At 42.7% G+C, this 23,916-nt stretch overlaps 1 protein-coding gene across 23 annotated transcripts in view; it reads right to left on the reverse strand.

Moving 5' to 3' along the window:
• Positions 1-23,916, reverse strand: part of dtnba (dystrobrevin, beta a) — a 446,182-nt gene that overhangs the window by 179,649 nt on the left and 242,617 nt on the right. For all 23 annotated transcript variants that reach the window (XM_055635471.1, XM_055635453.1, XM_055635463.1 and 20 more), the window contains one exon: positions 4,909-5,033. In XM_055635471.1, the coding sequence (XP_055491446.1) occupies positions 4,909-5,033 (125 nt within the window). The remainder of the gene's footprint in view (positions 1-4,908; positions 5,034-23,916) is intronic.

Consider the following 23,916-nt stretch of genomic DNA (forward strand, 5'->3'; position numbering starts at 1 on the left):
ACCAATTCAATGTTTTCAGAGAAATATATGCAATATTAAGGATCATTTAAACATAATGAATCCAGTGAATGTAATGTCCATCATCCTTTGCTTATAAAGATAATTTAAACTGTATAAAATACCTGAATAGTCAATTCTAAAAATAAAATAGTATTTTCCTGCTTTCTCATTCTCTCTTCTCACTCTATTCTTTCCCTCACATCACTTCTCATTCCATACCCACTTTGATTCTAATTCCCCTTGTTGAGCCCCATTGTTCGCTCAGATCTCAGGTACACTATAATCCTTGTCCCTGATCAACGACAATATATCAAATCACATTTCTGGCAATTTATGACACAAATTGTACAAGAAAACATCTAATGATACAGGTCTCCTGATCCAATCGGAATGAGATCGAGCCTGGAATAAGGTCGAAGTTCTGTTTTATTAAGATGACCTCTGCAAGTTTCTAAAGAGATTGAGCTCTGCAGCTGATCTGCAGTTACATATGCAGATTTCTTTATTCATAGTTCTTCATTCAAATCACCAATAAACAAAACTCCAATAAAATCACATTTGCTTGATTTAACTATTGCAAGCACAGATGATAAATACTCCATTAACTCCTCCTCATTTTGCACTCACTGTAGTATTGCCTTGCTCAAGTGAATCATGCTACGAATGTCATTCCAAACTGTCAAGGCCCATTCTGCTATTAATCGTTACGAACATGAACTAACTCGCATTTCCTGAAGGAAACCTGTAGCAAGTCTCGTCGTAATTCATCACGCCTAATGTACAGCGGAAACATTCTGAAAAATGTATGTGTCGCACCACCATGCGAAAGCAATTACAAAAACAATGCTACAAAGCGAGACGTGGCCAGTAACAAACCATCAATAAACTCTTCTTCATAATCTAGTTTTGTATAATAATTCAATCTAATCTGTTCTACAAATAAAAGACACACTAAAATCAATTAAGAAAGTCCCAAAACATAATCAGTTTATTTTAAAGAGTCAATTGTGACTGAATGCCCCTTCAGAGATGAAGTGTCTCACTGTCACCAATTGCCAGTTCAAAACTGTTTTCCTCCATTAAAAATAACTATTTATAACAGCACTGAAGCTTGTACCTGCTTTTTATTCCTCCCAGAGTTTTTGTGTTGTGCCACTGGAAGCTGCCTCTGCAACTGCAAGAAAAGTTTACCTCATCGCCTCAACAGGACGAACATGGATAAACATGAATCGGCCTCCCAGCAAATGCCTCATTTCATTTGACAATAAATATGTCAAATCGAATTAGGTTGTCTACTTCTAGTTGATCAGTAAGAATCACTTGTACAGTCATCACTCTAGCCCAATTAACATAATGGGCCTCTTTTTGAACAGCATAATCATCAGAGTAAATTATATCATTCAATCGCCTGTTAAAAAATATCCAGAATTTCTATTCTAGTTTTAATGCGGATTTACTGAATATAGGGCAACGACACAGAATCTTCCCTTGTGTGGCACTTCAGTCAGTCCGTCCCACTCTGAGACCATAATCCTGGTTGTGCGGGAATTGGAATAAGTCACAAAAGTGCATTGGACGGTGCTAAATGTTGGAGATGTTATACCCTGGAGCAAAATGAGGGGCTCATTCCAGGTAGAACCTTGCAACAATTGTATCCTTTGATAACTTGGAGCCCCAATTATACATTTTCCAGTACAACAGTTCCCATTGAATGAGAAGAGTTTATGATAAAGCACCATTGTGATATGGTCACTTCATTTTAACTCTGCAAAACTCGGATAAACTCTATAAGACGGCATAATCAACAGGGCGGCATGGTGGCACAGCGGTAGAGTTGCTGCCTAACAGCAATTACAGCGGCAGAGACCCGGGTTAGATCCAGACTACGGGTGCTGTCTGTACGGAGTTGGTACGTTCTCCCCGCGACTGCGTGGGTTTTCTCTGCGATCTTCAGTTTCCTCCCACACTCCAAAGACACACAGGTGTACAGGTTAATTGGCTTGGTGTATGTGTAAATTGTCCCTAGTGGTAGGATAGAGTTAATGTGCGGAGATCGCTGGTCGGTGCGGTTAATAGACAATAGGTGGATCTGTAGGCCATTTGGCCCTTCGAGCCAGCACCGCCATTCAATGTGATCATGGCTGATCATCCCCATCTTTAAGAGCCCTATCTAGCTCGCTGTTGAAAGTATCCAGAGAACTGGCCTCCACCGCCCTCTGAGGCAGAGAATTACACAGAATAACAACTCTCTGTGCGTCTCAGCGGGTCAAAGGGCACGTTTCCGAGCTGAATCTCTAAACTAAACTAAACTTTGCAAAGCCAAGATAATAAATTGCATTCAGGTGCGACCATCAGGTTGAGATGTTGAATAAATGATGAGATTTGCATGATCAGACTGACTGTTAATGAGCTGAATACCTACAGCTGCTCCCAGTTTTATATTAATACGAACAAATTAATTATGTTAGCTTCCATTGCTGACACAAACTCCAGAGATCGGTGTTCTTACTTGAATGAGTACAGCAGATTTGAATTTCTATTGTTTTAGAAATGAGCCTGTAAAGGCTAACATGTATTCATTAAGCACCAATAAAATATATGCAGCATCACTGGGTATCATTTAGACGGTGCATTGCAGGCAGCATTAAATAAATCACTTAACTATTGCCATCTCACACTCTCAGGTATATAGAATTGACAACCTCCAGCCACAAAAGTCGGATGATTTTAAAGGGCCTGTCCCACGGGCATCATTTGCGCATCATTTGCGCGACAGGCCAGTAGTGACTGTCACACGAAAATCGTCTAGTAGTACGACACTCGCGCGCCAAATGCTCTTGAGGGCCCTGCTTCTTTTGAGAGTCTTTTGCGATGTCGTTCGTACTTAGTCCGATCTCCATGGCAAGGATTTTCCCAGTGAAAATCAAAGATACTATGGTGAAAAATGTTCAAAACTACGCACGTGGTCACGTGGTGCGGTGCTCAAATGGCGCGCCAACGCCATACGGGCAGCGCATGGTTGCGGGCATTGACGTACAGTGACACATAATAAATGAGCATAGGCAATGGTCGTGCATCACCGTGCATAACCATGCGTCACCACGCGCTACACGTACGCCGCCAGTACGTCAGCGTACGCCATCAGTACGTCAGTGTGCACAAGGGACACGTCACGCAGGTGGCGCGCGAGGATTTTGAGCATCACAAAATCCTGGAGCGCCTCGCGTTACCGGGCGTCACTGCATATGCCACCACGCCTCACCATGCGCCATGTGTGTGTCATGATGCGCCAACCAATTTTTAGGGTGTCGCGTAAATGGCACGCAAATGACGCCCAAGTGGGTCAGGCCCTTTAGGCAACAATTCTGATTTGGACTCAAATTTCCAAGATGTCAAATAAACAACACCAGTACACTACAAGCTTCAATTAAACATCCACTGCACACATTTTCTGCAGTTTCATCGGTACTACCTTTAAATCATCGACACGGACTATCTGTGAAACACGTTTTGGAAGGGAGAGAAATCTCCCCAGAATTCTCAATTCAACATGCAGTAATGTTACTATTTAAAATGTAGTTTCACACTTGAAAAAAAATCTGTTCAGCATATCCATATATTGAAGCAAATAGCAAATACTTCTTCATTGGTCTTAACAATGAAATGCTTATGAGAAAGTTGGAGAAAAATCAAAATAATTATGTAAAAATGAACTCAGCTTGTCAAACTGAACCAATTCAACAACAAAGCACCATTTTGTTTGTTTGGGGGGGGGGATAATATCTATTTTAACTTTCATTATGTTCAAAATATTACTATGACTGGACAATGAGAAATTTAAACAAATCATTTAAACAAATCAATTCCTAAATTTCTTGAACTGGCAAAATCATTTACTGAATTCATCAAATGGACTTTAACCACATGAAATGCACAACAGAATAAATGCAGAGGTGTCCTGCTTGGACAGGTTTCTCGCAACAAGGCCAAGACAACATATAAAACTAATTAAATAACTTTTCTGCAGAATACAACTTATTCTAATTAAAATGGGGGTGGGAGAATGCAAGATTAATCTTCATCATTTCAAAATAAAAATTTCCAGTCTCCATTGCTGTATAAGCAATATTGCTGTAACCGCTCGATGAAAAATGCTGTAACCGCTCGGTGAAAAATGTTGTAACCGCTCGATGAATTACAACGGAAACGAGGAGCCATTTTTTCTCACAGAGAGTGGTGAGTCTGTGGAATTCTCTGTCTCAGAGGGCGGTGGAGTCAGGTTCTCTGGATGCTTTCAAGAGAGAGCTAGATAGGGCACTTAAAAAATAGTGGAGTCAGGGGATATGGGGAGAAGGCAGGAACGGGGTTCTGATTTGGGATGATCAGCCATGATCACATTGAATAGCGGTGCTGGCTCGAAGGGCCAAATGGCCTCCTCCTGCACCTATTGACTATTGTCTATTGAATTGTAGTTATTAAGCTGCAATCAACTGTTGAGGTTCAGATCACCCATGATTTGATATATTTGCAGATAAATGACCTATCCCTGTTCCTGTCAGATCTGAATTTCACTCTCTTCTATCTTGCAACTTCTGAAAGGCCTACTCTATAAGTATTAGCGAGGACATTTTTGGAAACTTATGTCAAATGAAATTTAGTGTTCATTGATAATTGGCATTAATTCATCCAAATTGAAAATGAGCAATTCATTTTTACTGCCAATATCATGGAGCAGCTTTGAAAGGTGAATGCAAATTGTCATTACACATTATTTACGGAGAAATAACCATAAAGCTATCCAAAACTAATATACTGCAACTTAGCGAAGAAATAGTACCAAACTCTCCTTGGTCAATTTTAAGCTTAAACTTGCTTGCGAATAAAAAGAAACACAAACTGAGTACTCACACTACTTGAGCCAAATCTAGAGGTTTTTCTGGCAACTCGGGATAAATAGGATGAGGAGGCTCTCGACTTGGTACACATCCAAGGGATTTGCTAATTGCATGGCCCAACTTCTTTGCCGGTGATTTCTGTGAAAAACAAATCAAAGTTAATATAATCAATCCATACAATCCATTTAGTTGACCCTCAAACACCACTCAAACTAAATTCAGATTCAGATTCAGATTCAACTTTAATTGTCATTGTCAGTGTACAGTACAGAGACAACAAAATGCATTTAGCATCTCCCTGGAAGAGCGACATAGCATACGATTTGAATAAATATCTACATTAGCATATATACAGACATAGTGTTTTTCCTGTGGGAGGAGTGTCCAGGGGGGGGGGGTGATTGGCAGCCACCGAGGTATGTTGTTGAGTAGAGTGACAGCCGCCGGGAAGAAGCTGTTCCTGGACCTGCTGGTCCAGCAACTGAGAGACCTGTAGCGCCTCCCGGATGGTAGGAGGGTAAACAGTCCATGGTTGGGGTGAGAGCAGTCCTTGGTGATGCTGAGAGCGCCCTCCGCAGACAACGCTTGCTTTGGACAGACTCAATGGATGGGAGCGAGGAACCGGTGATGCGTTGGGCAATTTTCGCCACCCTCTGCAAGGCCTTCCGGTCGGAGACAGAGCACAAAATGATAAATGTCAAGCAATAAGTGGAAATCCAAGTTATCTTACAAACTAATCTGGTAAGTTATCTTCCAAAAGTTCCCAACACCAATCCAAAGAAAGGTTATCAGGGGTATTCAAATAAAATCTGATAAAAAAAACAATTCATGGACTTTTATTGTGTACTAGACTAAGTGGGACCCGTGAGGCAATGCAACCCATGCCCCAATGTAATATTCCACCATTCACCCGTTCCCCCAATGCAACCCATCCCCCCCAAGGCAATATTGCACCACTCACGCATAGCCCCCAACTGCGCTGGCATGGCTCATTCCCCTCATCCCCCAGCACTCCCCACCCCCCTCACCTTTCACCCCTCCTCCTCCCCTCTCCAATCCCTCCCTCATCTCTCTTTTCCGCTACCCTTAGTCACTCCCTCACTCCCTTCCTCCATAACTCCTCCCCTCCCTACCCCCTGCTATCCCCCACTCCTCACCTCCCCAATACCCCCCACTGACCTGTCCCACTGCCCTCCTCTCCCTCTATTCCCCACTGCCTACCTCCCCTACTCCCTCCTCCTCTCCCTCTATCCCCCCCTCTCCCCCACTCGCCTCACCCCCCCCCACTCTCCTCCTCCTCTCCCTCTATCCCCCCCTCCCCCACTCGCCTCACCTCCACCACTTTCCCCCTCTCCTTCCCTACCCCTTCCTCTCCATCAATCCTCCCCACCCTCCCTCCTCACCTCCCCATGATCATTCCCCTCTCCTCCTCCCCTCCCCCTCCCCCAATCCCTCCCTCACCCTCTCCTCTCCCTCCCCTACCCTCAATCACTCCTCCCTCCATCCATAAAAAGCAGCATCTGCAGATCCTTCTTCCACAGGTCAACATTCATTGTAAGCTGTGGTTTAGGTCCCGTTGACTTGATGATTGGACCAGTTTGCCCGCTCGGCCCGTCCCCTCCCTGCCCGCCCGCTGCTCCCTCTCGGCCCGTCCCAGCCCTGCCCACCCGCCTGCCCGCTGTCACCGGGCTGTGGGGGGGAGGGGGGAATGGAGTCGGTGTTCGTCATGGTGGGCACCACGAGTTTCGATGAGCTGGTGGAGAAGATCTTCTCCGAGAAGGCCATGAGGGTGAGTTACAGCAACGGCGGCGGCAGAGGACCCGGGGGGAAGGGTTCTCCATTGCCACAGAGGGCGGGTGGAGGAGAGGGGTGAATGAAGAGGGAGAGAGAGACGGGACCAGGGCCTCCACTGAACCCCCCCTGAACCACCACTGTGGCTGCCGCGGCCGGTGGTGGAGGAGATGATAGACAAGTTACTGTGAGGAGGGGAGAGAGGAGTTTGTGAGTGAGGCGGGATAGGCCGCCGGTGGTGGGGCAGGAAGGGGCGCCGCCATCCCAGCCGTGGCATTGACTGACAGAAGAGACCAATCTACGTGGCGCTGACTGAGGGAATGTGCGCATGCGTGGTTTTTAAGGTTTTAAACCTCGATAACTTTTTCAATATACAACCGATCGGAACGAAACATGTGCACTCACAGCACAGAATGGCGAGTAACCTGGCAAAAAAATCATAGCGCTATTGCGTACCGTTTTTGCGTAAATAGAAAAACCCTACAAACCGGAAGAGCGCAAGATCATAGATTTAGTTATGTATAGATTCAAATCTTGCTCGAACAGCCTCTCTTGATTACCAGAAGTAGAACAATAGCATGAAAATAAAAAAGTAGCATGAATAATGACAACTCATCAATTACATTTAATGTAGGACAATAAGAAAAAGGTGCACGGTGAATCGTTCAGCAGGTTTATAATGATGGTAATTATATAGACTATAATGATATTGATTATAATGATAGGGAAGTAGTATAATATTATGTCACATCACAGTGGGTATGTTACAATACTTACCTTCAGCGGCGCTGCAATTCTGCCACTGGCCGTGTGCGCGATTTTGGAGCGTTTGGGGGGGGGGGAGGGGGGGGACGGGGTTAAAACGCATTATTTTTCCTACCTTGTCCTATATTATAATTTGTTGGAGTGCAAGATTTTGCCAAAGAATCGTTCCGAAGGGCGTTTTGTGTGTTTTTAAAAACAAATTTGCCCGACAAGTTAATCGCTGGAGTGATTTTAAAATTAGCTTCTGAAGCCGTCAACGCCGACAATGGGGCCGGATTTTAAGTAGGGGACAGGTAAAAGAAAGTAGTTTATTTTTATGTATAAAAGTGTTTCTTCAGATGCATTTAATTCACATTTTAAGTTGCGAAACGGTGATTTAGTCCCCGAACGAACCGGCAGTGTATTTGCTGCAGATATGGGTGACTAAATCACTGCAAACCGCAACATTCCAAACGGTCGCATTCCAGAAAAACCCACAGGCAAGTTGATTTAAATGGCCATTAATTTACAGTTATTAAACATTAATTTCCTTCCATTTGGTCTATAAACCCATGACAATGAGATTTAAAAAATATGTTATATTGTGAATTCTTGTGTGAATGTTATTTGGACACTTAGGCTATTTAAAAATGTTAATCTATTCTTAAGAAATGGATAGATGTTTAGATCTAGTAATTGAATTTTGTAATTAGCTACAATTAGGTAACTAACTAATTATATGCTTTAATTTCAAGTCATCTAAGTAAGATTGTTTCATGTTTGTTTCAGAATACTTCAATCTATAATAACTGAAAATTTCTTTCAGTTCTCTTAATTTTTAAGAAAGTTATGGGCTTTTGACTATCCTCGATCACAGCTTTTGTGTTAAGTCAATGAAAAAGTAATAGGGAACAAGATGCTAATTTCCGAGTATGAAAATGGCCATAACTTTTTTGATACTGAAGATATGAAAGTGAATTAGGTGTCAAATTAAACTTCTTTTTATGCTTTATCTGATGGGATAAATTACAGACTTGATTTTTGAAATCTCAAAATGTTGTAACATTGCTAATCACAGCACTTAGTTTGGTTCAGCTTCTGCAGCCCAAATTCACTTGCATGATTCTGACTGACTCACGTGCCCAAATCAGATCACAAGAGTCTGAACCAGCATCACCCACAAAATTTCACCAAAATCTTGGATAAACAGCAAAGCCATGCATTCGTCACCACCTGCGAAAGCTGTCACTATTAATACATCTGAACACCCATAATGATCAGAAACATAGCAGCAGCTAATAAGAATAAAATCAGCAATTCATAAATTAATTTTAATCACCTCAACAACTTTAAAACCTTTAAATAATTAAAAACATGACCACAAATACAAATAATAAGGATATGAAGTTTACCTTATTGTTAGGTATCAAGTTTCTAGTTGTAAAGTCTCTACCTGACCTGATGTAGGCTCTGCTCAGACTGCAAGGGAACATCAACCAATTTTCATGATCCACTGTAGATCTCTACTTGGCCGCAACTCGCTAAAAGGTCGCACGGATGTACCAAATCCCAATCCTGTCACCACTTGAGTGGTTAATGCCTGCAGGTTATCACAGAACTGGCAGCATTCATTGGTATTGGTTTATTATTGTCATGTGTACCCAGATCCAATAAAAAGCTTCATTCTACATACTGTCTAGGCAAATCATACCATACACAAGTACAAAAGGTAGTTGTAAAGAGAAAGGAATCAGAGTGCAGAACGCATTGCAGAAGCCAGAGAGAAAAAGCTAATTTTAAAAATGCGAGGGTTGCAATGGGGTAGATTGGGAGTTCAGGACCACACCACAGCTTACGAGAGGTTGGTACAGTAGTGTAATCACAGCAGGGAAGAAGCTGTTTCTGAATCTGGTGGTGCATGCTTTCAAGCTTTTGTATATTCTGTCCAATTGGAGAGGCGTCAAGAGGAAATGACAGGGGTGTCAGTGGTCCTTGATAATGCTGGCTACTTTCCCAAGACAAGGTAGAAGAGGTGGAGTTGAATTGAGGTGAGGAGAGGCTGGTTTGCATGATGGACTTTTCGGCATCCACAACTCTCTGCAATGTCTTTCGATCTTGGGCAGAGCAATTGGCAATGCGTTGTGAAGCATCTGATAGGATGATTTACGAGTGAAGACTCAGACCTACAACTCAATGTTGAAATTTGTATCCATTGTGATATTGAATATTCCCAATATTGAAATTTTAATCCATTGAAACCATTCATGGCCTGTAACTCCAAGAAAACCATACATATGGACATTACTTGTTGTTAGGAAACAATTTATCACATTACGCAGCATTTGATGCTTCCTGGCATTACATTACGCAGTTAAGTTCAAGTTCAAATTTATTTGTAACATGCACCATAAGGTGCAGTGAAAGGTAAAAATGTAATGTAAGTTAGCTTGTGGGAATGGTGCTGTATATGAAATACAACTCAACAATTCCTGATATGCGACATACATGCATGTATGCTTCTCTTCATCTTGTGATGTGTGAGGAATTAAGCCAGTTGTCCTTGGGAAGAATTATCAGAGTTTTGTATGAACAGAAGTGTTTCTGCAGTCCAAACAAATTTCCCAACTAAAATGTTACCTCTTTTTCTGTTTCGATAGATACTGCTATCGATCTGTTTTTATTTTGTGATCTGGACTGTTTGATTTTTAGTGTATTTGGTACATGGGCCGCATAACGGGGGGGGGGGGGGGGGGGGCTCTGGGGGGGGGGGGGGTTTGGCCCCCCCCCCCATGTTTCAATATCCCCACTTTTTTGGCTAGACGGCGCTGGTTTTGGCAACGCGGCGCTGTGGTCGTGGGTGTTGAGCCGGGACGGAGGGAGGGATGGAAGCAGAAGCAGCGTCGGGGCAGATACGGATGGGGAGCCGGGGCTGGCGAGTGTTTGACGGGCTGGCGAGTCGCTCGCCGCAGCTCCGGCCATGGAACAGCCTTAGTGCAAGAGTCCCGGGCCATCGGAGGCGTCGGAAGGAGGCCGTGAGAGTCTGCGCCGAATGTGCCCTGGAGACTGGCATGGACCATGCTGCGGCTTGGTGCATCCTGGTGGACAACCAGTGGCTGCTGGAAGTAGTTAGGCACTGGGTGAAGTGGTGGAAGATAGTGGCCTTCAAATGAGGGTGGTTGGAGAAAGCACCCTGCTTGCTTGCTAGATTTTCACTTGATGTAATTGCAGGAAAAATGTTCCCGATGTTGGGGGAGTCCAGAACCAGTGGTCACAGTTTAAGAATAATGGGGTAGGCCATTTAGGACTGAGATGAGGACAAACATTCTTCACTTGCCCACACCCGCCCACACCCACCAACATGTCCCAGCTACACAACATGCATTTTGGTCCATATCCCTCCAAACCTGCCCTATCCATGTATCAGTCTAACTGTTGTATCCATGTATCAGTCTAACTGTTTCTTAAAAGGGAAAAAAGTTGTTCGGCATGGACTTGTAGGGCTGAGATGGCCTGTTTCAGTGCTGTAATTGTTATATGGTTATATGGTTACTTAGAGAGTTGTGAATCTGTGGAATTCTCTGCCACAGAAGGCAGTGGAGGCCAATTCACTGGATGTTTTCAAGAGAGTTAGATTCCGCTCTTGGGGCTGGCGAAATCAAGGGATATGGGGAAAAAACAGGAAAGAGGTACTGATTTTAGATGAACAGCCATGATCATATTGAATGGCAGTGCTGGCCCGAAGAGCTGGATGACCTATTCCTGCACCTATTTTCTATGTTTCTATGCTTGAGTATATGGCAATAAAACTTGACCACTTTATTTTGAAGCATTCTGCATGGTGGAGCTATAATGTAGTCATTGGGTGATGCAGTGTGAAACAGGCCCTCCGGCCCAACTTGCCCACACCCGCCAACATGTCCCAGCTACACAACATGCTTTTGGTCCATATCCCTCCAAACCTGTCCTATACATGTATCAGTCTAACTGTTTCTTAAATGTTGGGATAGTCCCTGCCTCTGGCAGTTTGTTCCATATACCCACCACCCTTTGTGTGGAAAAAGTTACCACTCAGTTTCCTATGAAATCTTTTCCACTTCTCCTTAAATCTGTCCTCTGGTCCTCGATTCACCTACTCTGGGCAAGAGACTCAGTGTATGGACATGTATATTTCTAATGCATTTTAGATTTCTCAAAAGTCTTACTTTAAAAAAAGTAACGTTTCCACAAACTTGTACCCCCTTTATTAATGTCAAGATTTGATGATTCTAAATTCAAATCAAAATGATATATACGTCAAAAGGAGAACTCGTACTTTCAAAATACTCTGATTTTTCTCCCCCGAGCAAAACATAATTTGTATGACTTTGCAAAATCAGGAAATGTTATGATTATTTCTTGTCCCTTTTTATAACTACAAACGAAAATAATAGCGCTTAGAAGCATAGAAACATTGAAATTAGGTGCAGGATAGGCCATTCGGCCCTTCGACATTTCAATATGATCATGGCTGATCATCCAACTCAGTTCCCGTACCTGCCTTGTCTCCATACCCTCTGATCCCCTTAGCCACAAGGGCTAACTCCCTCTTAAATATAGCCAATGCGTCACTATCCTTAAGCTGTGGGGACTGGGGGATCTTCCTGCATCTAGCCTGTCCCCCCACTTGATATTTTTTAAAAGTGTTTTTGTCAAATGTTCTGTACTATGGAAGGCACTGGCATCAATCCATGGGGGATATATCCCCCCACTTTTTAAGGTGGGGGATGGCCTGTATTATCCCCCAGTTTTTGGAGGTCCAATAACAAAATAATAATCACCTGCTCATATCACTCTTGCAGGCCCTATATCTTAAAAAAACAAAAAACATTGAAATCATACTTCTACAATGCACTTTTTTATACATCAAATTTCAAAAAGGCCCCTCCTACACCCTTCCCCCACTCGGTCGCACCACTCCCTCGCCAGGTACCCCCAAGGGCAGTGATCAGTAATCACGCAGCCCCCGCGCTTTCAAAAACGTTCCGCGGCCCCTGTGGTACATGTAATATTTCATTGCACTGCACTTTGGAGGCAGCCAGTGACAGCAGGAGAGGGCAGGCTGCTGCTGCTGCTGCTGCGAGTTCTGGTGAGATGCCAGGTTATTTCTTTTCATCGAGCCTCATCCCATGATAATCCCACTGGGGGCAGCTGTCAGAGGCTGGCCACAAGTTGGTGAGGAAAAAGGATGCATGGATCTCCAAGTGAAAAAGCTCTTCGAAAAGCATTGCCTCTGAAGACGAAAGCTTTTTAAAGTTAGAGACATGTGATCTATTATGAGCATAGACATCTGCTTGCGTCTGGACTGCAGCCTTTGCCAATGGAGCCCAAGGTCATTGCCATCCTGAACTTCTTTGCTCCTGGATCATTTCAGTTGATAGATGCTATTTTCCAGTTCCTTGCTTATTACAACATGAAGGAGTTGTATCAAAAGAAAGGGAGCATCTTTTTCCATAAGAAGAATCTATCAGGATGTACGATGATGCTGATTTGCAAGCTCTTGTGAGTTCTGGGAGAAACAGACACCCGTCAGGAAACACAATTTGAGAACATGGAGTTCAGTATGAATTCCCATCACTATCACAGCAACCATCATGACTTTATTTAGGCCATGAACTGGTGGGAACTGCAGCTAGGGTTATTAAGATGCAGAAACACAAGAAGACACAAAGTGCTGGAGTAACTCAGCAGGTCAGGCAGCATAAGGGCGGCATGGTAGCACAGCAGTGGAGTTGCTGCCTTACAACGCCAGAGACGAGGGTTCTGTCCCGACTACAGGTGCTGTCTGTATGGAGTTTGTTTGTTCTCCCTGTGACCACATGGGTCTCTCCGAGATCTTCGGTTTTCTTGCACACTTCAAAGACATTTGTTTGGGTTTGTATACTTGGTATAAGTGTTAATTGTCCCTAGTATGTGTAAGGTAGTATTAAGCTGTGGGGATCGCTGGTCGGCGTGGACCCGCTGGGTCGAAGGTCCTATATCTCTAAATGAAATCTCTGAAGAACATGGATAGGTGACGTTTTGGGTCGGGACCTTTCATCAATTAGTGAGCCAGGGGGGATGGAAGCTGAATTGAGGAGGGATGAGACAAAGCATGACAGGTGATAGAATGATGCAGGTGGGGTTTGTGGTAGGCAGATGGTTGGATTGGGTTGTAAGCTACCCAAGCAGAAGATGAGGTGTTGTTCTTCCAGTTTGCCTCTGTCAATCGTGCCGGCCCAGGACTGAAAGGTCAGTATGGGAATGGGAGTGGGAATTAAAATGGTTCACACCGGTGATTCAGCAGGCCTTGGCAGACCCAGCGTACGTGTTCGGCAAAAGGGTTAAATACAGGAAAGTTACATTTTGGCCAATTGCCAGGAATAAGGATGGATGCTATGTCAAAGAAAAGGAATTTGTATTGACTGCCAATAAAAATAGCTTCAGTTTACACAACATTTAGTTGAAGGCCATTTTTCCTCAGTCAATGTTGGAGAAACTATGGGCAGTGCATGGGTAGAGGGAGATGCGCTAATATCAAGAACAGGACGTGGAGACTGCAGATAGAGTCATAGTCTACATGTGTGGAAGTCAGGTTTCCTGGGTTGTTCACAAAAGATTTGAAGAGAAAGAATGGAGCCAAGCATGAAAACCACCAACAATATGGACTAATCTGGGGATCAGCAAGGAACAAGATGAGAATCCAATTAATGAGAAATAGTTTGATGAGACAAGAGGGAGGTCACAGATACATAGCAAAGTTTGACACTGGGGCCAGAAGCAACCTTAGACATTTGGCCTGTTCTTTTTAATAAAGAGAGGGAAGCTGCAGGGGCATCTGATGTTGTTGGTCCTGATCTTAATTTAACACAGTGAGTTAAGTTCTGATTCCAAAGCACAATTGAATAAAGAATAGTGGAGCTGTTCTGATTGATATTCTTCTTTCAACCAACAAGCAGATTCTTCCGTTTTGTTCAGATCTTGTTGGTTAGAATTAGCTTCAAAAGCCATTCATTGGTTGCAATTGTTTTGGAAGATTTGATGAGAATGAAAGGTGACATGAACACAAAATATTTATTTCCCCATTATTCGTCTGCTATTTTTTCAAGGAGTATTGCATTTGCATCTTTATGTTGGTGTACTTCAAATAGATAACTTATTGCACTAATAATATTATTTTTTAGGTTAGAAAATATTGCCTTTCAGAAAGCTTTGCATGCAATCTCTGCAGAGATCATTGAGATATTCTGCCTGCCATGAATACAAAATAAATTACGTTGAAGATCAATCAACAGGCAAATACCTTATTAGACTTCTTTTTAAATTAGAGACATAATCCTGATAAATGGTTCTTGATTACTAGAGCAAAGGACAATAATTAATGAGGAACTTTGCTGAACTTCTTTTATCCCTTCTTCCCATGATCCAATAATTCTTCCCATATCATGCACGACGACTTGGCAAGATTTCCAGACCTTCTGAATCAATGATTGCCCTGGAATACTGCAGCACTGCCTCATTTATGTAATAGATTAAAAATGTGCCACATTATCATTTGGATACTTTAACGGCATCTGTGCATTTCAGTTCACATCGAAAAATGGGACATTTAATTTTCCTGCTCCACAAAACACAGATGCGACCTGACATCTGTCTCATGGTCTCTCTTCAGATCCGTTTTCAATATGAACAAGCTTGCGTCAGTGCAAAAATATTACTTCAAAACTGATTTGAGAAACAATGTTTGCTCACGAGAACACACAACTTCCATTCATTTCAATTTGCACTCGCAAAAGACCTAATTTAAAACAACAACAAATATCAATGCTGCAGATGGCAACACAATTTTACAGCAGAACTACTTCTGGAAATGGGGTTAACAGAGCCACAGATTTACAGTATTTATACAAGTCAAATTCCACACTGTCTTTCTGGAATTTTGGCATCAAGTTCCACTATACAATGCATTGTTCTTTAAACACTACAATCAAGCCACCATCAATGTACAGGAATATTTTTTGCACATTACTTTAAATATACATTCAACTTCTGATCAATTCTCAGTGATAAAGTTAAAAAGTACAGAGTAAACGTGTACAAGATGTACCTGTTACAGTGAAATACACAGGAGGCAGGGTATGAATTTCACTCACCATTATGCCTCACTGGCCCCGAACTAAAAAAATCAGGATCAAATAATTAGAGCATGGAGAGGCAGTCACACCCTAAAACCCAAGTCAGTAAGTCATCGGATACTCTATGTGCTGGGTCAGCACAAAATACAGGAGGGATAGGCTTGCGTGACACAATATCAAGTGCACAACTTTTTAAAGGGGAAGTGGAGGCACTAGAAAAGGCACGGATTCTGAATGATGGTGATGATAAATACAAGTTCCTTTGAACTTCCCTTTCAATATATTCAATCCTGAATCTGTGATCCATGACCTAGCCGATCACCGCTATTTCATGTTATAGGATCAGAGTTAGGCCATTCAGCCCATCAAGTCTACTCCGCCATTCAATCATTTATTGATCTATCTCTCCCTCCTAACCCCATTCTCACAATAACCTCCGACACCTGTACTAATCAAGAACCTATCAATCTCCACCTTAAAAATATCAATTGACTTGGCTTCCACAGCCTTCTATGCCAATGACTTCTGCAGATTCACCAACGTCTGACAAGAAATTTCTTCTTCTCTCCTTTCTGTGAATTTATGTGGATAGATTTGTGGCAAGAACAGGAAGGCAAATTATTATCTGAAGTGTCAGATTAGGAGGAGAGGCGCAATGAGACCTGGGTGTGCTTGTACATCAGTCACTGAAAGTAAGCATGCAGGTACAGCAGGCAGTGAAGATTGCAAGAGGATTTGAGTTTAGGAGCAAGGAGGTGCTACTGCACTTGTACAGGGCCCTGGTGAGACCGCTCCTGGAATATTGTGTGCAATATTGGTCTCTTAATTTGTGGAAGGACATTATTGCTATTGACGGAGTGCAGCGTAGGTTCACCAGGTTAATTCCCGGGATGGCGGGACTGACGTATGATGAATGAATGGGTCGACTGGGCTTGTATGAATGAATGAATTAGTTAATAAGTTTATTGGCCAAGTATTCACATACAAGGAATTTGCCTTGGTTATTCGCTGGAATTTAGAAAGATTAGAGGGGATCTTATAGAAACATAAAATTCTTAGAGGTTTGGACAGGGTAGATGCAAGAAAAAATGTCCTCGATGTTGGGGGTGTTCAGAACTAGGGGTCACAGATTAAGAATAAGGGGTAGGCCATTTAGGACAGAGATGAGGAAAATAATTTTACCCAGAGAGTTGTGAATCTGTGGAATTCTCTGCCACAGAAGGCAGTGTAGACCAATTCATTGGATGTTTTCAAGAGAATTAGATTGAGCTCTCAGGGCTAATGGAATCAAGGGATATGGGGAAAAAGCCGGAACGGGGTACTGATTTTGCATGATCAGCCATGATCAAATTGAATGGCTCAAAGGGCCAAATGGCCTACTCCTGCACCTATTTTTATGTTTCTGTGTTCTAAAGGTATGTCCTTTTATTCTGATGCTATGGTCTCTGGCCCTAGATTCTCCCACTAGTGGAAACATCCACTCCACATCCACTCGATGCAGACCCTTCACTCTTCGGTAAGTTTGAATGAGGTCCAACTCCTGCGAATACAGGTCAAGTACCATCAACCGCTCATCTTATGTTAAGCCAATCATCCCCGGAATCATTCTTGTAAACCTCCTCTGAAACCCTCTTCAACGCAAGCACACCCTTTCTCAGATATGGGGCCCATTACTGCTCACAATACTCCAAATTCAGTCTAACCAGTGCTTATAAAGCCCCAGCATTACATCCCTGTTTTTATATTGTAGTTCTCTCAAAATGCTCGGACACAAACGCACAAAAAAGACATTGTGTGAAGCTCCTCGTAAAATGGTGTTCAATGATCATCTTTCCCTTATTATCCATCTGATCTGGCAGCATAGGTATCCTGTCAATCAATCATTGGTAAAATGAAAGTAATTCTCGGAGCTAACAATTTTAGTTACACCTTGTGCTGCCAGCACAGCTGTGAGTAAGATAATAAAATCATAATTGATAGGAGCAGAATTAGGCCATTCGGCCCATCAAGCTTATTCCACCATTCCACCATTGCTGATCTATCTCTCCCTCCCAACCCCATTCTCCTGCCTTCCTCCCATAACCTGACACCTGTACTAATCAAGAATCAAGTACTAACAAAGTACTAATCAAGTACTAACAAACCACAGAAGCGTGGGTGTTGGTAAGGCTCCAAGTGTGACTTAAACTACTTCTGCTTTCCCTCCTCGTCCCTGGCATACTGCTAACTAATGTTCAATCACTCGAGAACAAACCAAGAATTTAGAGCTGCTTTAAAGTTAGACCAGGGACCACTGTTTTCTTTGTTTTGTTGAAGCATGACTCTCATGACTCATCTGGTCTTGTATAGTGCCTGAAGGTTTCTCCATTTATCCGACGGACCGAACAGAATCCTTAGGCAAGGGTAAAGGAAATGGTGTCTGCTTTATAATCAATACTTTGTTGTGCAATTCAATTATCTTCCTCTGACCTGGAATACACATCATAAAATGCCATTGGTTTTACTTACAAAGATAATTCATCTTTACTATCTTGTCAAAGGTCAAAATACAATGCCAAGCCAACACCAAGATGCCACTGGGCAAATTATAATCAGTCACCAACTCTCTTGCGACAACAAATCCTGATGTGCAGGAAGGAACTGCAGATGCTGGTTTAAATCGAAGATAGACACAAAATCCCCCCTTATCTCAACCAGTCTGCTCATCTGTCACTGCTGCTCCGGCCAGCTTACAAACAGATTGAAGCGCGAGGCACCGATGAAGGGAGTGGAGCAGCAGTTCGCTGAGGAGCACGAGGGCTTACTTTTCAGAAAGGCTGGAAGTATTATCAAGGACACGTGCTAACCGGGCCATTCCCTTTTCTCCCTTCTATATCCTGGGAAAAGACACAGAAACTTGAACGCCTGGATGACTAGACTAAGATCAACTTCCTCCCCATGCTATCAGTCTCCTGAATCAATCACTTCTTTCACAGCTCCTTTACGGAGGTGCTCCCACATACTCTTACCTCAACCTCATTTGGTTATTCTGTTCTTGCATTTTTTGGTACACGACGTCAGATTGCACTGTAGTCGTTGCACCATTCTGCTATTTGTCGTTGTATTCATTATTATTGCTATCTTTATCATGTATGTCATTTACTCTACGAGCTTCATATGAACAAGGAATTTCATTGCAACCTGGCATATATGACAATAAACTAATCTAATCCGATCTAAATTCCTTCAATGCAACACAGTTGCCCAGCTCTACATTTGTTTCTGCCATTCAAATGGGACTGGTACTTCAACCTGGAGTCACATTATCCGCAATGGGCTGCAATGTCCCAAATGCTTTGGAATAGCAGACTTCTCCATGCAAATTGCCTCCACTTAGTTCCAGTGACTACACTAATAGTGTTCACAAAGCATCCTACTTTTGAAAGCAGATCCTGCGAGATCCAATTTGCTGAGCTCATCAGCCAAAGATCGAGATAAACTCTTCTGAACAGCATGTGCCTTCTTCACCAGCTGCTCCACCATATAAAACATCATTAACATGCCGTTTGGCTCCATTTCTCCCTGCTGATTCTTTGTACAGCAATCTAATCATTCCCAATATCGCACTGTTATGCCCAAACCATGCTAATTATTATAACCTCGTCACAAATTTTTTATCCCATTTCCATTTCAAAGCCTTGGTTTCTACTATTTTCAAAAGCAGCAAATTACAGATAACGACAATGGTCTACATACTAATGATTTCATTTGAATTATTTGCCTAACAAATCCAATTTTCCTGTTCAAAAACCCATCTGCAAATGCAAATGGTGTAGGAAGGAACTGCAGATGCTGGGTTTGTACCGAAGATAGATACAAAATGCTGGAGTACCTCAGTGGGCAAGGCAGCATCTCTGGAATAAAGGCATTTCAGGTCAGAACTCTTCTTCCTGCTGCAATTCTCTCCATTTTCTGCACACAAGCCCATCATGAGCTTGACAGTCACTTTCAAATATCATGTTACCATTCAGCTGGCTGTCACAGAGCTCCAGGGAATGGGATTCCAACCTGAGTTTGGGTGCTGTCCATGTGGAATTTATACGTTCCCTCCATGTCATTGTGGTTTGCCTCCCTCCAGCTTCTCTAATTTTTTTCTACATCCCAAAGATGTGCTGCTACATTAAATGGTAACATAATATTACCCCAGTTCTTTGTGGGTGCAAAAGGAATTGAAGGGGAGGTTAACAGGTATTTGAGGCAGAATGGGTGTAGATCTTCACTAAAATAGGAGTTTGAATCACTAGTCAATAGAATCAAGTGTTTTATTGTCAAATGTCTCAGATAGAACAATGAAATTCTTACTTGCTGCAGCACAACAGAATATATATTCAATAAATAATAGAACAAAAAACCCCACAGAAAAACTCAAACAATAACAGTGCAATAATAATAATAATAATAATATTAGTTCATAGCTTATGAGGTTATAGTGTTTAATAACCTGATGGCTGTAGGGAAGAAGTTGTTCCTGAACCTGGATGTTACAGTTCTCAGGCTCCTGTACCTTCTTCCCGATGGCAGTGGTGAGATGAGTGTATGGCCAGGATGGTGTGGGTCTCTGATAATGCTGGCTGCCTTTTTGAGGCAGCAACTCCGATAAATCCCTTTGATGGTGGGGAGGTCAGAGCTGGTGACGGACTGGGCAGTGGTCACAACTTTTTGTAGTCTTTTCTGCTCCTGGACGTTTAAGTTGCCGAACCAGGCCACGATGCAACCGGTCAGTATGGTCTCTAATGTGCACCTGTAGAAGTTCAAGAGAATCCTCTTTGACATACCGAATCTCTGTAATCTTCTCAGGAAGTAGAGGCGCTGATGTGCTTTCTTTATGATTACATCAGTGTTCTGGGTCCAGGAAAGATCGTCGGAAATATGCACACCCAGGAACCAAAGAACATAGGTGTAAGGTGAGAAGAACAAGGTTTAATAGGAACCTGAGGGGAAATCTTTTCACTGAGGGGGTGGAGGGTATATGGAATGAGCTACCAGATGAGGTAATTGAGGCAGGTAATATAACATAACAGCATTTCTAACACTTGGACAGATACATGGATATGAAAGGTTCAGGGGGAGTATGGGCCAAATGTGGACAAATTGGTCTAGTTTAGATGAGGTATCTTGGTTGGCATGGATCATTTGGGCTCAAGGGCCTGTTTGTGTGCTGTATGACTATGACAAACTACAAAGTGAACAATCCCAGATTTTCTCATTATGTCTTGGTGAGGCAATTCTATATACGAATCAAGTAATGTCTCTCCCCTGTGGCCTCCATTGGACTTTTATTTCCTTTAATTGAGAAACAGATTTTGAGGCAAAGCTCTGTCTGATTGTCTATCAAAGTTCAACATGACCTCCCAGTCTTTCCATTCGGTGGCATTTCTGAAGCCCAAAACCCAAACTGGGCTTCATGACCAATCCTCTCCATCAGCACTCTGTCCTTTACCCTCCGTACACTATTCTCATCTCAGTCTCCCATTTCTCTTTTATCTCCCCACTTTCCTCTTCCCATCTCCTTCCACCCTCATCCTTCACTACAGCTTTACACTTCACTCTGCCTCTCCTTTTCTCAACCAACAGCCTTGTCTCCTTTTCAACTCCAGCTTTTGTCACACACTCCTCCAATCTGCCAATCAAAGCTACCTCACCTGTATCCACCAATCACTTGCCAGACCGTGCCCCTCTCCAAATCTTTTCCAGGATTCTCCTCCCTACTCCAATCAGTTTAATGAATGGTCCCGTGCCAAAACGTCACCTATCCATTCTCTCCCCTGGTGCTGCCTGTTCACTGAGTTCCTCGAGCACTTTGTGTTTTGCTCCCATTTGCTCACATTCGCCCACATCCGTCTAAATATTTCCAATCCATGTACCTGTGTAAATGACTTTTAAATATTGTTACTGCACCTGCATAGACCACATTCTAAGCAGCTCATTCAATATGAGCACTACCCCCTGTCCCTTTTAAACCTTTGGCCTCCTACCCTCATTTTTAATTGCCCTTCCCCGGAAAAAGATAATGTGCATTCATTTTATTGATGGCCCTTTTTGCCTTGTACATTCTTATCCAGATTGTTGTCATGGATGATGATCTGTAATGGATCAAATATCGATCCCCAAGGAACACCACTGGTCACTGTCCTCCAATCCAAACAAAATAATTCAATCACCATACTTTGTTTTCCATCATGAAGCCAATTCCGAATCGAGTAGGTTAGCTTGCCCTAGACCACATGTGATATAACATGCCAGAGCAGCCTAGCTTGTGGATTCTTGTCAAAGGCTTTGCTAAAGTCCATAGAGATAATGTCTACAGTCATGCCCTTATCAACCTTCTTGGTTACTTCTTTAAAAAACTCAATGAAATCCCTGAGACAATATCTCCCACACACTAAACCATACTAACTAATCAACTCCCTAATCAACCCATTTTTCCAAATGCAAGTATATCTTATCCCTCACAATCCCCTCCAGTAATTTTCCTATTACAAATGTTAGGCTTCGTGGTCCATTGTTACAAGTTTTTTTTCATTGCACCACATTAAATGGTGGCACAACTTTAGCGGCCCTGCTTTCGTCCGGCACCTCACCTGCGTCTTGTGATGAATCATATATTTCAGCCAGGACTCCTGCAATTTCTTCTCATGACATCTGATACACAATAATGCTCAAAGAATCTATATTACTAAAACTCTGATCTTGAACGCTTTTGGCCCACTGTGCTGCGATTTCCGACAGAACGCCGCCACCTACGGCTGTCATTTTTGGCCACCTCGCTCAGAGCCCCCCTCCGCCTTACGGGTGCAGAGGATTTTTCCCGTCAATGAAAAATGAGAGAGATATTAATGTTTTTACAAAATTCCCCATTCTCTCTGCTGCCCCTGCTGGAAGGAGGGGGAGGGACTATAAAACCAGGAAGTGGTGTGCCTCACTCAGTCTCTGCAAGATGGAGGAAGCCTGAGGGTCACGTCTCTCTGAGCTGTGAATAACACTAACACTGAACACATGCCTACTCAACTGTGAATGCCCTTAATGTGGTTCTAAAATGGTTGCAAAAAGTGTCTATTGTTTCAAAAATGGTTGCAAAAAGTCTCTAAAGGTTCCAAAATGCTTACAAAAAGTGTCTCCAATTTCCGGTTGAGGACGCAAAGTCGAGCCCAAGGTGGCACCATGCTTCACCAACCGGGTGGTTCTAAAATGCTTGAGAAAAAGTGTCCATTGGTTCGGAAAATGCTTGCGAAAAAAGTGTCTCACCTCTGTCTGCTGGTTCTAGAGCAGCGGACGCAATAGTGAAATGCTCCCGGTTACAACTCCCCTCCCAAAAGTGTCCGACCTCTCTATTGGTTCCATGGCCACAAATGCTTGGAAAAAGTGTCTCTATTGTTTTTTATGAAATGAATTTCCCAAAAAGTGTCTCCTCCCCCTCTATTGTCTTTTCGGGCTCCTCCTCCTCCTTTTCCCTTTCTTGTTGCAAAAAGTGTCGGCTCTATTGCCTATTTCCTTTTCCAAAATGCTGCTGCAAAAAGTCTCCAGCTTCTATTGGTAACCTTCGAACATGCTAGCTAAAAACTGTGAGTGCCCTTAATTGGTTCTAACATGCTTGCAAAAAGTGTCTATTGGTTCTAACATGATTGCAAAAAGTGTCTATTGGTTCTAAAATGCTTGCAAAAGGGGTCTCTGTTGGTTCTAAAATGCTTGCAAAAAGTGTCTCTATTGGTTTTAAAATGCTTGTAAAAAGTGTCTCTATTGGTTTTTGCAAAACGTGTCTATAAAATAAGTGTCTCTCTCGGTTCTAAAATGCTTGCAATAAGTGTCTCTTGGTTCTAAAATGCTTGCAATAAGTGTCTCTCTTGGTTCTAAAATGCTTGCAATAAGTGTCTCTCTTGGTTCTAAAATGCTTGCAGAATTTGTCTTTTGGTTCTAAAATGCTTGCAGAAAGTGTCTCTATTGGTTCCAAAACTTGCAAAAAGTTTCTATTGGTTCTAAAATGCTTGCAAAAAGTGTCTCTTGGCTGTTGTTGTGGTGGTGACAGCTTTCAAAGGCTGCAATGCAAAAAAAAAAAGGCTGTTGGTGGTGATAACTGCTTTTAAATGGCTGCACTGGAAAATAAATGGCTGCTGTTGGTGGTGGTAACTGCTTTTAAAAGGCTGCACTGGAAAAAAATGGCTGTTGGTGGTGGTAACTGCTTTTAAATAGCTGCACTGGGAAAACAATGGCTGTTGTTTGGTGGTGGTAACTGCTTTGAAAGGCTTCACTGCAAAAAATGGCTGTTGTTGGTGGTGGTAACTGCTTTAAAAGGCTGCACG

Source organism: Leucoraja erinacea, chromosome 5 (assembly GCF_028641065.1).
Source record: "Leucoraja erinacea ecotype New England chromosome 5, Leri_hhj_1, whole genome shotgun sequence".
Classification (NCBI taxonomy): domain Eukaryota; kingdom Metazoa; phylum Chordata; class Chondrichthyes; order Rajiformes; family Rajidae; genus Leucoraja; species Leucoraja erinaceus.